This window comes from Lytechinus pictus, chromosome 9, assembly GCF_037042905.1.
Source record: "Lytechinus pictus isolate F3 Inbred chromosome 9, Lp3.0, whole genome shotgun sequence".
Lineage (NCBI taxonomy): Eukaryota > Metazoa > Echinodermata > Echinoidea > Temnopleuroida > Toxopneustidae > Lytechinus > Lytechinus pictus.
Window position 1 is genome coordinate 11,867,243 of NC_087253.1, and position 16,283 is coordinate 11,883,525.

Consider the following 16,283-nt stretch of genomic DNA (forward strand, 5'->3'; position numbering starts at 1 on the left):
TTATGATTTTTTAATTAACCGGGTCTGGAAAAAGACTTTGCACTTTTGTGCTATATGAACGCATTACTATATAGGATTTTAGTTTAGAACGGATTCGCCAAAAATCCCTTCAAATTTATTACATTTGTGGGTAAAGTCATTATTACATTTGTGGGCGATCAAAAATTATTACATTTGTGGGTAAAGTGAGGATGCGCGATAGCTCAGTCGGTAGATCGGAGCGGGGAATTCGTATTCTGGTGACCCGGGTTCGATTCACACTTGGTGCGCTAGTACCCTTTGGTAAGGCATTATATTAATCCTCTTTACCAGGTCCTTCGGAGAGGACCTTAAGCCGTCGGTCCTCTGGTTGCTTGCTTACAAGCATTCATGCTTTCTTAGCAATCAGGCCGAAAATCCCCACCAATCAATTACATTTGTGGGTGAAATTATTACATTTGTGGGTAAAGTGTTATTACATTTGTGGGTGCAACAGGGGGCACTGTGCCCCCACCCCCCAGGATCGCCGCCCCTGACTCTACTACAAGCTCAGGAAGCCGTTCCATGAATTGCAGGTTTTCTAAGTAAAACACAGTTCTTACGTTTCTTCAAGAGCTTTATGCCCGCAGCCCTCCCCGAGCTGGATTTATCCGTTTTTCAATGGACACTTAAAATGCCTGGAATATAAAAAAAATCTGAAATAATAAATGTATCAGTCGATCTGTTTTTCATACCCCCTCCCTCCCTCTCCCTTAATTTCTCTTTTTACTTTTTCACAATTAGGGCATATGCCTATAATATATTTATTATTTATCATTCATATCAGTGTTATTATCATTATTATTATTATTATCACTATTATTACTATTATCATTGGTATTGTTGTTATTTTTATTATTATCATTTTTTATTGTTTCTTTTATTTATAATATTGATTGATTTATTTCTCTTTGTTATTCATTTTTTATTCATCTATTTTCATTTCTATTAATTAAATTATTTTTACATATTTAACTATTTAATTTCTTGGGGGCGCATTCACCCTCCCTAAAACCAAGGGATTGTTTGAGTTTTTTTACATTAATTTGTTAAGAAATGGTGTTGCTCTTTGACATTCTTTGTTTAGTTGTCACGAAATTTTTGGCCGGAAAGTGCTACCAGAGATTATAGTGACGTACGTTTGACACCCCCCCCCCCCCCATTTTGTGCCAAAAACTTTTTCCCTCGATCCTGACGAGATTTTGAAATATACATGTACGTCATTCCCCATTCATTCCCTGAAAAAAAAAGTTAATGACCAGATCATCCGACTGGTACTGGTACCAATTGATTCCATTAAGTGAACTGATGGAAATTGGAATACTGGAATCAACTGGAATCTAGTTCATGTAGTTGATTCCAGTTGACAGTTAGAAATACCAGTTGGAATACCAATTATCAACTGGTACCGGTTGGAAACACCTTCAACTGGTGCCAGTTTGGACCAGTTGAGGCTTGGAAACACCAGTTGTCAACTGGTACCATACAGTTAGGACTAGTTCGAAACACTGATTGCCAACTGCATGGTACCAGTTAGGACCAGTTCGAAAACACCCATTGTCAACTGGACTGGTGCCAGTTAGAACTAGTTGGAAACACAATAAGTTGTCAACTGGTACCAGTTAAAGGGATGGTCCGTCCTAAAAATATTTATATCTAAGTAAATAGAGTAAAATCCACAGGGAAAAGGCTGAAAATTTCACCAAAATCAGACAACAAATAACAAAGTTATTGAATTTTAAAGTTTATCAATATTTTTGTGAAAACAGTTATATGCACATCGTCATGAATATTCATTAGGTAGGCTAATGATGTCACATACCCACTTTCCTTTTTCTTATGTTATTGATACATGAAATCATAAATGTTTCATTATTTCATACACGTGTAAATGACGTGTCCTCATTATGGTGAAATAAGTTGCGGCAATACATAACTAAACAGTAGGCCTACTTAATCAGTTGTCAATCCAATTGTTTTAGTTCTTGGTAGAAAGTTTTTTTAATAAACCTAATGTCATATTATAAAATACAAGAGAACAAGTGGGGATATGACATCATCAGCCCACCTAATGAATATTCATTAAGACAAGCCTCGAACTGATTCACCGGAATAATGCAAATCTTTAAAATTCAATAACTTCGTTATTTGTTATCCGATTCTGATCAAATTTTCAACATTTTGCTTTGTGAATTTTACTCTATTTATTGAGATATAAATATGTCCAGCCTGGACTACCCCTTTAAGACCATGCAACGTACAGCATCAACAAAAATGCACGTGATGGAAACTGTTTAACATTTATTGATTTCAAGGTGAAGTTCACCTTTACAACTCTTTACTCGATCCCTAATCATTCTATCTTATTTATCCTATCATTTAATCGTACATCCTAATCCTAACATCGTACACCAATCCACTGAGTCCTGTCATTGACTCCTATTTATAGAACAACTTTGCTATACTTGGCGGGCTACGGTTACTAACAATTTTCATATTATGTAACCTTGAAAATTTCACTTAGAATAACATGTTTTGATTGAAATGATATGGTAATCGAACCACATACTTTTTTTAAACTTTTCATGGTGGAAATATTGAATAAACATGAATACGTTAATTGTTATAGCTATATTACCTAAAATTTTTGTCATTTACTGATGTAATAAATATTCATGAGTGCATGATTTAAAATCAGTCAAAGCTCCTTTTTTTAAATAAATTTTAGCCATTTTTTCAATAGTGCAAATGGAGCGACTGTCCTTGAAATATACCCAATATATTAAAAAGTAAAAAGTTTGTTTTTAAAGGTGCAGCAGTTTCATTTGTTTTATTTTTATCATATTTCTCGATTTTTCTTCATATATATTATGTTTCATATAAACAAATAATGCATAATATGAAATTACAAATAAATCATATAGAAAATAGATCAAGCCTAAATTAGTCACAAAAAAATATTTGAGTCAGAAAAATATGATGAGAACTATACCTATACACATGTATAAAAGCAATCTTTTATAACTGCATGCAGGTCCCGATGACATAAGTTGTCAGTTATAAAGAGTTAGTAGACTGATCTAAGTTTATGACCATGGTATAAATTTTACTTTAATTTTGAAAACAGAAAACTGGATGGGGGAACAAGTATAAAAAAATAATAATCGTAGATTAGCCTGCACATATTAATATGCACATACATCCAGCTATACACACAAAGTCAGACTGGGTGCAACTTTGTATTTTTCATGCTCCTAATTGGAGTACCCATAAATAGGTGCAGCATGACACTTTTCTGGTATTGGATTACCTTAAATAAGTGCAACTTTAATTTGCACCCTCCTGGTCTAATTCGAGTACCTTGATAACTTTCTACTTTTCCGGACCATGATAGGTGCAATTTTAATTGCACCTATATCTGGTCTTGGAGTACCTTGAAAGTTGCAAATATGTACCTTTCTGGATTTTGGAATACCATGATAGGTGCAAATTTGTACCATATGATTCTGGAGTTTGGAATACTTTGATAGCTGCAAATTTGTATCTTTCTGAACTTTGAATACATCGATAGGGGCATTAATTCTGTATATTTCTGGACTTCGGAATACCTTGATAGGTGCAAATTCTTACCTTTCTGAACTTTGAATACATTGAAAGGTGCAATTTGTATATTTCTGAAGTCTGAATACCTTGATAGGTGCAAGTTTGTATCTTTCTGGACTTTGGAATACCTTGATAGGTGCAATTTTGTACCTTTTGGACTTTTAATAACTTGATAGGTGCAAGTTTGTACTTTTTGGACTTTGGAATTCATTGATATGTGCAAATTTGTACCTTTCTGAACTTTGAATACCTTGATAGGTGCAAATTTGTATCGTTTTGAACTTTGAATACCTTGAGATAGGTGCAAATTAGTGTATCCTTTTGAACTTTGAATAACTTGAGATAGGTGCAAGTTTGTACCTTTTGGACTCTGGAATTCCTTGATAGGTGCAAGTCTGTACCTTTCTGAACTTTGAAATACCTTGATAGGTCCAATTAAATCTGTACCTTTCTGGTCTTGGGGTTCCTTAATAGGTGCCCCTTTGCACTGTCTTGTATTGGAGTACCTTTACCATGGAGATGCAACTTCACATATTAAATTTTCATACTAGAAAGTTGCAATGCTGCACCTGTACGAAGTGTACATAGCGTGGCATTGCTAAGTGTGCTGTTTGTTTTCTTCTTTGCAACAAAATTACATTACACTAAGTGGCTAATATGATTGACCAATAGTGATTACAACAGTCCTGTAGCTTATAGATTCACACTTTTCTTAATATCTGTCAGATTTGTACGTTTTACCAACATGTCTCTGACTATAAGCCTTTAAACACGTTTTTGTTTGGGTTAGATTCCACCGACCATTATTTTATGAGTTCGTATGCCTGCATGTAGGCCTATATTGTTATCAAAAGTTTAGTAAATTCATGATTGTCTTCAACTGAAATGCCTGGTGTGTGTTTCATAAAGCTGTTCGTAAGATACGAATGACTTTACGCACGACTGGTGACCATTTCTTGTGCTATATGATATCCCTATGTAATTCATTTATGACCTAAGAACATGTTCCAGTCGTGCGTAAAGTTGTGCGTAACTTTACGAACAGCTTTATGAAACACCCAGATTGCCTAGGTCTCATAAAAATCAACTATGATAAAATTATATTCATTGATTCTCGTCTTCAACCAGCTGGTCTGATGATTCTTGAATAGGATCTTCCTCCTCCGCTGTCTGCTGTACCTCCGAAAGAGAGAACGCGGTTTTGTTGACGAATAACGAGTCTTTAAACCAAGTAAAGTTACTACCCAACATCTGGTATAACTGGCGGTCGTACCGGTGATAGAAAGATCGTAATGCATTAACCGTGTTCTGATCGGGCGAAGGGTATGATGGTTTCGACGGAGGGCACAGGCTAAAGGGTCTTACCAAACAATATGACTTAGAACGCTTGTCGAATGCAACTGCGGAGTTTTCGAAGTAGCGCGGCACACCGATGAAGTCTTCGACAGCCTGGAGTACCGGTATCGGATCGGTTTCCAACCGATCGCCATCGACCGTCATTATCTGCGAACGACCGAACCATTCAAACCACCTCCGAAGATGAATCACGTACATGCCGACGTTGACGACACCGTTCCAAGTATGAATGTCGCCCCCATCGCTCATGACGGTCTTTGTGAAGGACTCGTCGATTTGATGTAAACTATCAAGATATGGATACCGTTTTGTGTTTTTCACCCACCCTTTGTTTTTAACTTCCCCTGTAACAGAATGGGCAGAGTGGTATTCCAACAGTGCGCGCTTCACTGGATCCCGAATTATGACGATCAACTTCGGCTTTGGCACGATGTCATTTCGGATGCCGTCGGGTGCGGTGCTGCTAGCGAAGTAGTCCGAGCCCATTTCGACGGTGACCTGATCAGGGGACGTGTATGGCATTTTCTCCATGTACCATGGCATTCCTTTAACTCGGCGGAAAGTTGGTCTGTCGAAGTAACGGATTGTGTCCGTCGAATGGAACATTACAGAAGGATGTCTATCAAGGAAAAAACGAAGACTTTCTTCTCCGCCTTCCTTCGCGCCAACTACGATGACGTCAGGTACCCGTTGCTTGCATCCGATGTCGTCTCGACTTTCAACGTCCAGGAGTTGGTTTCTCATAGAACGCGAGAGATGGTAGCATTGCCGCACCTCCGATGTTTTCTTGAAGCGTATCGCGGTGCGGTTGTAAAAGTATCGTTTATTGCGCGCATCCCGCAAAATACTTTCCGACGCGGTAGCGCGTTTACCGATCGTCAGCACTGACGGTACCTTCCCGCTGCGGATGAGGAGTAATATTGCGCATGCGCAAAGGATTGCGCATAATGGAATGATTCTGTGCGCGTTTGTTCTATCCCTCCTCAGTGTGGAGAGACCGTTTCTTAGCATTTTCAAACAATAATATCCTGGCCAGTCTGTGGTATAAGTATCGGTGAGTCAATGTTTTTTTGTCTCTGGTTTCCAAGTGCGTTCGGTTGCGAACCCTGACACTCGACACTCCGAGTAGCGCGATTCTCCACCGATGACAAAATTCACATCTACTGCCTCTGACGTCCTTTATGACAAGGTTGGGGTATTCTGTGGAGAGGGAAATGAAAGCAAAGAGAATGATGCATAATGTAGCATTATAAGTTGCTGAACTAAATTTAAAACGAAGCAATACGATTAATAAGAAACAAAGAACAACATTTAACAAGGAACAACAACTAACGACTACGAGATAACTTTTATATATATATAATGAAAATGACAACATTTGCAAATTGCTATCCACCACTATTTCTGCACTCCTTCCAGTGACTGGCTTCATCATCCCAGTATATAGCTTCCTTTATGAGCTGCCAAAGGGATTACTTCATCAAGAGTATGAGCTCCTTTTCACTACTTAGAAAATCATTGAGGGACGGAAACCCCGCCCTTGCCCCCTCCCTTACAAAGTAGCGCCGCTCGGTCTGTATAGTGTTGCCATTTGGGCAGTTGGGTGATCCTGAACCCTGTCACCATTTTGTTGGATTTTTTTTCTTCAAATGGTTGATTGATTGATTTGATTGATTCATTTATTTCCACACTTCATAAAAAGAACAATACAGTGTAAAGATGATTATTACAGAATACATTACAATATATTCCAATGCATAAAGAAAACATACACTATACAAAACAATAAACCAAAATCTGAACAAAATCAGACAAGAAGAGAAACAGTATATGTAAATGTGGGGGATCATTTAAAAAGTTAAAAACTTATAACATAATCCCAATTTTGTCAATAAAAGTTTGAGTTTTGCAGAGAAAGACTAGAAAAAAAATGGCATTGATTGTGAAGAAAGATGTTATTTGGTGGAGCTATCCATAAAGTGATTTAGATCATATTTTTTTTGTAAACTCAAGTTAGGTTTCAATGCAAGGGGTGGCAATATGAATTGTGCTCACATCGCTACCACCAGCACCATCATCGAATTTCAAATCACCCATTGTCATTTTCAATGGTAAATCGCCAATTTGTCCACTGCCAACTCGTCCACTCACCAAATGGTCTACCTTCATTTAGTCTAAAGCCATTCCGTACATCAAAATTTCGTCTAAAAAACGTTTGGTCCAATAACTATTTGGTCCAATCATCACTTCGTCACCAGTTCGTCTTTCGTCTCATAACCAGTTGGTCTAATATTCGTTTTACTTTCATTCATTTTGCCCAAACACTTATGGGGCGTTGCAAGAAACTTGCGATCAATTGCAAGTCTATTTTCGTTCCCGAAATCAAGCATTTGCCGTGCAATTAATAGCAAATTTGCGATTGATTGCTTTAATATCTGCTCCCTGAAACAAGGAGTGTTATCTGATTTGCTAAAGTTAGAAGTGATCAATCAACTGTAAAATTGCAACATAATATTTGCGATTGATTGCAAATATTTTCTTGCAACACCCCCTTAGTCTGATTAGACCAAATGGTGAACTAAATGGCCATTGGACCAACTGGTTATTAGACGAAATGGTGAGTGAACGAAATGGCAGATAGACCATGTGGATATTGGACGAACCGATGGTAGACCATGCAAATGAAAGTAGACGAGTTGGCAATTTGACGAATTGGCATTGGATCATTATGAAAATAAACCTTTGTCAATGCGTTCTAATCATAATTGTATCAATGGTTCTAATGTTACAGTCACACCGACGAAACCGTCTCCAAACCGACTGATGGTATGTCATTGGAAAGAACGTAATAGATTTCATCGGTCTGGAGTCGGTTTCGTTGGTGTGACTGTAACCGAAACCGACTCCAAACCGATCAATGGTATGTCATTGGTAATAACGTAATAGCTTTGATCGGTCTGGAGTCGGTTTCGTTGGTGTGACTGTAACCGAAACCGACTCCAAACCGACCGATGACATATCATTGGTATTACGTAATAGCTTTGATCGGTCTGGAGTCGGTTTCGTTGGTGTGACTGTAACCGAAACCGACTCCAAACCGACCGATGACATGTCATTGGTAATAACGTAATAGGTTTGGTCAGCATGTCGTCGGGTCTCATTCATCGGTGTGAATGTGCATAAAGTCTCAAGCAATTAAAAAGTTACTCTTGATGTGGAAACTAGAGAGCTAGAAGAATGCACAATGAAACCCATATTCATTATCAACGTCTGTTACATTACGTCAAACCCCCGTTTGGAGAAAGACCGCAGTTCAGATTGCAAACTGCGGTTCTATACCCCATTTTGCGTTTGTAAATCCCAAAATCATTTCCAAGCCCAGGGGGCCGTTTCATAAAGCTGCTCGTAAGTTAAGAGCGACTTTAAGAACGACTGGTGATCCTTTCTCGCGCGCTAGATCTTCGCCAATGGTGTGTACCATTTACCGCAAGACAGGATCACCAGTCGCTCTTTATTTACGAACAGCTTTATGAAACGCCCGCCTGATCAATCCCGCTAGGCCAGGTAATCCCCGCTGTCTCAATTTTACCTCCACAGGCCAGATTATGAGTGTTGAGCCAAGGACGAAATGATAAACAACAGCTGTGCTATTACGTAAGACTTCTCTGCCTGTAGTAGGACCTTCGGAATGAAATTATTGTATTCGATATTTAATCACGTTTTCAAATGCATATTGTATTCAGAAATCCAATGTTAGTCCATTTTCAAGTTCGAACGAAGAAAATCGACCTCGAAATAAGGAAAGTAAGTGAATTAAAATGACGTCATGCTTTGCTCGGGCTGTTGTGTTATCTCCGGACCGAGGTCAAGAAACAGGTGTTTTGATACTTAAATTGCTTGCTTGGGGCAGTTATGGTTTGTCGTACTTGGAGAAGAGAATTGATTGAGGGAAACTGGGGTATAGTGGTTTCAAATGAAAGGTTTTCGTCATGAAAATTATTATTAACGCGATTTCACACGCCCCAAAAAAAATCGTAATTTAAATGATTCCAGTGAAAAATAAGGCTAATGACGATTTTTTTAGCACGTGGACGTGAAACCAAACTAGAATCACGAACCCTAATCACAATCACTAATTCAAATTCTACTCCGGAGTGAATTCCAGTTAAGTTTCACTCAAAATACGGTAAGAATTATTTACCGTGTGAAAGGTCCGATGATTCTAAAGACGAATTGCAATCATCATTACAATGATGATTCAAGATTCACGTGTGAAAAGACCCCTAGAGTAGGAGAAACCTTTTCGCTTTACACGATTAAAATTAATGGTCAGAAAACCTTCTTAAAAAACAAGAGCTGACTATAGAACTTTTCTTTGTCCCGTGTTTGGAACAATTTGAATAGGGTTCCAGGCGCGGACAAGCAAAAACAAAAGGGGCTTCACTACAAAATGAATGTCATTTCGGTACCGAGAAACTTGACAAGCAAAAAAAAGGTTGACTATAAAATGAAGGTAATTTGGTGTTGGCTCCAAAATGTACGTCATTATTATTTTATACTTTGCAGCCGAAGGGTGGGGGTTTAAACCCCCTTAACCCCCTTAATCCGATCAACCACAATATGGAAATCCACCAACGTCAACTTCTAAAATGCATGTTTGTTTCAAAATATGTTTCTAAAGTTATGATGTGAAAGTCAAATATTAATGATTTTTTTTTTGAAAATTGAGTGTGTTTTTTTTTTTGCTTTCAAAGTAAGTTGTGCAAATTTCCTGTAGAAAAAATCATGACATCGATGGATTTCCATGTAGTTGAGGTTGATTGGATCAATCGTAAGACGGCCGGGGGCCCAGGCGGGCCTGGTCACAATCAGAATCGAAATAACACAGATATACAGAATGATTACATTGGGATAATTGGGATAACGGCTTAAATACTCATATATGACTGAAAAGTCGCTAAACAAAACAAAAAAGACCCTTCAAGACTAGAATTTGTATTGCAATAGCTTTCAGCATACATTCAGACCCTTCATAAACTACTAGAATCAAAAGTGAAGTAAAATAGTTACTGATGTAAAAATTGAAATATGAACGAGAAGTGGATATTACCTGCATCGAATCTACATAACCAAATACTCAGGCCAGCCACCCTGCTAGAAGGTGCAAGTATTCTGCCAACGTTTTGTTTTTAATAATTAATAAACTTACCATACTAAATCAAGATGCTTAATATCCTCACTCTGAACTTGCGAAGTATTTCCAATTAGGGCTGTGTTGATAATATTCTCAGCTAAAATTTAGTAATCTTACAAGAAGCACAAGCATATCCATGTTAACATTGTCACTGCATGTACAGACATCAAATGCTATAACCTGTGTGTTATACTGTACAATAAACCGCGGAATAAAAGTTAAAAAACAAATCGATACTTCGTGAAGAAGGGGGCCTGCAATAAATCGATACGTACTATAGGGACAACTTTTGAATTGAGTTCCTCCTATCTTGGGTCGAAATTACACGAGGCGCTTAGTGTGGCTTCGGGGTCGCATTCACACCAACAAAGCCAATCCCAGCCCGATCAAAGCTATTATCTATTTTCATTGACACTCGATCACTCGGTTTGGGGTTAGTTTCGTTATTGTGTCAGTGTCCTGACCATGACCAAACTTGTCGGAACCGCGTCGGAACATTTTTCATTATTCATCGAGGACCTATCCATAAATCGACAAAAGCCTTATTTCCTGTTAGGCCTATCTCCCTTTTTTTTAAACATACTTTTCTTCCTTTTTCTATGTTTCTTTATATTTCTCTCTTATATATATTTATTTTTCCCATAGGTGCAGGGACTGGAGAGGGGGGGGGGGGGGTCACATGGCCATCATCTTCAGAAATGCACGCACCCTAAAAAGGTTAGAGTACGCTGAACCCCTAAATAGTGCGAACCGAAGAAATTGTCATTGCTTCTTACAATACCCTCAGTGGCGGGAAAAGGGAATGCTGGGGCGCAAGAAACTTGCGATCAATTTGCAAATCTATTTTCAGTCCCTATAAATCAGTCATATGTCTTGCCATGTAACTGCAAATTTGCGATTGATTGCTTGTCTGCTTCTTTGAAACAAGGAGTGTAATCTGATTTGCTACAGCTATAATTGATCTATTAACTGTTATTGCAACATAATATTTGCAATTGATTGCATATTTCTTCTTGCACAACCTACATGACCTAGGTAAGGGGCAAAAACAGTGCCGCACGAAACCAAGTCCGGGGGGGGGGGGCCTCCATTGACGAGTTGATGCGCGACCACGCGGTATCTCGAAAAGCACCCTAAACAAGAATTTTCCATATTCTGAAAATGCACCCCTTAACAAGTATTGACGTGTGAAACCCTACCCTCAACAAGTATTGGAAACAAAACGATAGGCTACCCATTCAAGTGTCCTCTGAATTGGGTTTAGTACAGCCCCATGCACCTCCAACACCTCGCGCAAATCGTACAGGTTGTGTTGACGGTTGGGGCAAAAAGTACATCCTTTATAAAAAAATAGTTTTTTTAATACCCTCGCAAATTTGACCCTAAACACGTAGCTTTCCTAGCGAAATAGATACTTAATTTTTTTCATTATTTTAGTGTTTTTTGACACCCTAGCTTATTTGACATCCTTTTTACGTATTTTTTTGGTCGCGCATGGTATCCACTCGTCAATGTAAGTGGCCCCTGCGGGAACAAAGTAATTTTATATCCTATGTAAGTGTTTTTCTCATCTAAATTATCGTTTTCAAGACACAGCTGAAAAAAGTGGCTTACTTACACGCTTGATGGTTGATAAAGAACGTTTCTGAGCAAAAATTAATTGCCCACTGAATGGCACATCGAAGCAACCTTAAATGGCACGACAATATAAGTGGCGATTGCCGGTGAATTGTGCTGAAAATAGTTTGCCAAAAGACGTCGATGACGCTTGGGCGAGCAATTTGAGAAAAATCTCGACCGTAATGGACGATATCACAAGTTTCTAACCATAAAAAGATAAGTATATTATTACATAAAATCTTATTTTTTTCATTATTTCATAATTGTGTGAATAATATGTCTCCCTTATAATTAAATAAGTTACAGCAATAAATATCTAATGCACTAAATCAGTTGTCAATCCAATTTTCCTAGTTCTTGGAGGAAAAAAAATGAATAAACTTTATTTCATATAGTAAAATACAAAAGAACAAGTGGGGATGTGACATCATCAGCCCACCTAATGAATATTCATGACGACTGTTTTTCACAAAATATTGCTAAACTTTAAAATTCAATAACTTTGTTATTTGTTATCCGATTTTGATGAAATTTTCGGCATTTTGCTTAGTGACTTCTACTCTATTTATTAGGCTATAAATATTTTCAGCCCGGACCATCCCTTTAACTTCCTTCCGTTCACGTTTCCCAGTGTGATCATTTTAAGTTCGCCTTGACACTTTCCGAGCCAGATATCACCTTTGAACATGCAATACAAGCATTGATCACGTGCCAAAAACAGAGCGTCAGAGGTTGTGTAGCTCGACCTTTTCATATAGTCCGGGTTATAATTGAGCAAGGTGCCACACGGAAAAGGAGAAATTTTCATCTAGTGCTTCTAGACCAGTTTCTTACGCTGAATATGAATATATGAGGTAACCAGGCTGTATCCTGAAAATTAACCCGTGAGGGCGCTTTTTTCAAAATGGCCGCCAAATTTTCAGAACATTTGAATTTACGTACATAGATTTTGACATAAACATTCCATTGCCACAAAATTAGTGTCATATGAAAGACAAATAAATTTCCTACAAGTTGGTACCATTTATAAGGGATAAGTAAGTCATTTGGCTGAGATTTTAAGTAGAAAACTGCATTTTTTGTCATTTTTTTCCAAAAATTGAAAATTTTGCAAATACATGATTTTACATAATTCTAAGAAAAATTAATCAATTATCTTGAAATGTTCCAAAAAACTTTATTGATATATTATTATCATGTGGATGAAATTCCAACTCTGTATCATTCTTCCTAGCAAATTTATAAGGTATCAAACTTGAATACTTCAATTTCAGAAATGTCGCTTTTTGTATGCATTTTCATAGACTAATACGTATAACATGTATAATATGTATAATGTATAGTTACAAATTAAATGCAATTATCTCTGCTCGTTAATCACTTGGATAGTTAAAAGTAGGCTTTTCTCTATCAGCTACATAAAACAAAATGTTGGCACATCAAGGCCTAACACTCTCATGGGGTGGGGGTGTCGAAGCCCCCCCCCCCCCCTTGGCTATATCATGTTGTATATTGCCTATTTGTTGAAAAAAAAATCACTGTTTTTTGGAGCACCCATTGAAGCAAAAACAGGCATATTTACTATACAGTACAGCCACTTTGATTGCTTTGAAACCACTTGGATAGGAAAGAGTAGGCTTTGTTCTACCAGCTACATCCAAAGAAGTGGAACATCGAAGCCTACCCCTCTCGGGGGGGGGGGGGGCTTTTGCTTAATATTGCATATTTATTTGAAAATTCACAATTTTTGACCCAACATTGAGGCCAAAGAGCGCTTGTGCTCTGTTGGACACCCCATTTTATTGATTTGAAACCACTTAGGAAAGAGTATAGTTTGTTCTACCAGCTACATATAAATAAGCACTGGCACATCGAACCCTAGCCCTCTCAGGGGCTGTCTAAGTCACCCCCCTCTATATCAAGTATATTGCCGATTTATTGGATATTTCACCATTTTAGATCACCCATTGAGGCAAAAGCGCGTTCCTACTATATAGTACAGCCAATTTTATTTTCTTGCAATGACTTTGAGAAGAAAGAGTAGGCTTTGCTCTATCAGCTACATAAGTGTTGGCAAATCGAAGCCTATCTCCTTCAGGCGGCTTTAGAAGTTACCCCACTAATTTTCGGTATTTGGCTATTTGTTGAAAAGTCACCATTTTGGAGCCCCCATTGAAGCAAAAAGGTGTCTCTGATATATAGTTCTGCCACTTTTATTGCCTTGAAACCATTTAGAGAGGAAAGAATAGGCTTTGCTCTATCAGCTGCATAATTTTGTGCTGGTAAATAAAAGCCTACCCCTTCCGGGGGTTGTCGAAATCAGCCCCCTCACCCCTTTGCGTTATTGCCTATTTATTGGAAATTCACAATTTTTGAGCCCCCATTGAGGTAAAGAGGCATCACTGATATATAGTTCTGCCACTTTTACTGCCTTGAAACCAATTAAGGAGGAAAGAATATGCTTTGCTCTATAAAGAAGTGCTGGCACATTGAAGCATACCCATCTGGGCGGCTGTCAAATCACCCCACCCCTCTTGCATTATTGCCTAATTATTTGAAAATTCACAATTTTTGAGCCCCCATTGAGGCGATATGCACTTCTGCTGTATAAAACACCCAATTTCTCTTTCTTGAAACCACTTGGAGAGGAAAGAGTAGGTTCCCCTCTTACAGATATATATAACGAATTGCTGCCATATCGAAGCCTGACCCACTTCAGGGGACGATACATGTAGATGTTACCCCACCTTTTTTACGATTTTTGCCAATTCATTGGAAAACTCGCCATTTTAGAGCCCCCATTGAGGCAAAAAAACGTGTTTCTGGTATATAGTAGAGCCACTTCTTTATTTGTACCTGTCAGAGGAAAGCCTACTCTTTCCTCTCCAAGTAGTTTTAAGGCGGTAATAGTGGCAGAACTGTATATCAGAACCGCCTTTTTGCCTAAATGGGGGCTCAAAAATGGTCAATTTTCCAATAAATAAGCAATAATGAAATAGGGGTGGGGTGAATTCAACAGCCCTCTGATGGGGATAGGCCTCTTTTGCGAGCATGTCTTTATATGTAGCTGTTAAAGCAAAGCCTATTCTTTTTCTCTCTAAATTTTTTCAAGGGTGAAAAACGGCAGAAACATAATCAGAAATGACTTTCTGCCTCACTGGGGGCTCCAAAGTGGTGACTTTTTCAATAAATAGGCAATGCAAAAGGGATGGGTGATTTCGACAGCCTCCTGGAGGTGGTAGGCTTTTATTTGCCTGCACTTCTTTATATGTGGCTGATAAAGCAAAACCTATTATTTCCTCCCTAAGTGGTTTCAAGGCATTAAAAGTGGCAGAACTGTATATCAGAAACGCCTTTTTGCCCCAATGCGGGCTCCAAAATGGTGAATTTCAAGGGGGGGGGGTAATTTCGACAGACCCCTGAAGGAAGTAGGCTTTTATTTGCCTGCACTTCTTTATATGACGCTGATCAAGCCAAACCTATTCTTTCAGAACTATATATCAGAAACCCCTTTTTGCGTAAATGGGGGCTTCAAAATGGTGAATTTTTCAATAATTATGCTATAATGCAAAAGGGATGGGGTGGTTTCAACAGCTTCCCGGAGGGGGTAGGCTTTTCTTTGCCAGCACTTGTTTATATGTAGCTGATAGAGCAAAGCCTACTCTTTCCTCTCCAAGTCATTGCAAGAAAATGAAATTGGCTGTACTATATAGTAGAAACGCACTTTTGCCTCAATGGGCGATTCAAAATGGTGTAATTTCCAATAAATAGGCAATATACATGATATAGAGGGGGAGGGGTTGACTTAGACAGCCCCTGAGTGGAATAGGTTTCGATGTGCCAGCGCTTCTTAATAATATGTAGCTGATAGAGCAAAGTCTAAGCTTTTCTCTCCAAGTAATTGCAAGAAAATAAAATTGGCTGTATGATATAGAAACGCCCTTATTCCTCAATGGGTGATCCAAAATGGTGAAATTTTCTATAAGTAGGCAATATACATGATATAGAGGAGGGGGTGACTTTGACAGCCCCTGAGAGGGCTAGGGTTCGATGTGCTAGCGCTTATTTATGTAGCTGGTAGAACTAATTCTACTCTCTCAAAGCAATAAAATACTATAAAGCACAAACACTTTTTTACCTCAATGTTGGGTCCAAAATGGTGAATTTCCAAATAAATTGGCAATTAGCAAAAGGGGGAGGGGTGACTTCCCCAGCGCCCCCCCCTCCCGAGAGGGGTTGGCTACGATGTACGTGCCACTTCTTTTGATGTAGCTGGTAGAACAAAGCCTACTCTTTTCCTCTCCAAGTGGTTTGAAAGTAATTAAAGTGGCTGTATTGTATAGCAGAAATGCCTTTTGCCTCAATGGGTGCTCCAAAAAAACTGTTTTTTTTTTCCAACAAATAGGCAATATACAACAACATGATATAGCCAAGGGGGGGGGGGGGGGGCTTCGACACCCCACCCCATGAGAGTGTTAGGCCTTGATGTGCC

The 16,283-nt window shown here is 38.5% G+C and overlaps 1 protein-coding gene across 1 annotated transcript; it reads right to left on the reverse strand.

Annotated features, from left to right (window-relative positions):
• Positions 1-2,299: 2,299 nt before the first annotated feature.
• Positions 2,300-10,467, reverse strand: LOC129268280 (heparan sulfate glucosamine 3-O-sulfotransferase 5-like). The gene is made up of 2 exons (XM_064104699.1): positions 10,187-10,467; positions 2,300-6,177 (listed from the first exon to the last, which is right to left on the reverse strand). Exon 2 carries the CDS (start codon positions 5,986-5,988, stop codon positions 4,726-4,728), a length of 1,263 nt encoding a protein of 420 aa, XP_063960769.1. The 5' UTR covers positions 5,989-6,177; positions 10,187-10,467; the 3' UTR covers positions 2,300-4,725.
• Positions 10,468-16,283: the final 5,816 nt, after the last annotated feature.

Coding starts and splice junctions, on each gene's coding strand:
- LOC129268280 (XM_064104699.1), bottom strand. CDS start 5,988: ATGCTAAGAAACGGTCTCTCCACACTGAGGAGGGATAGAACAAACGCG.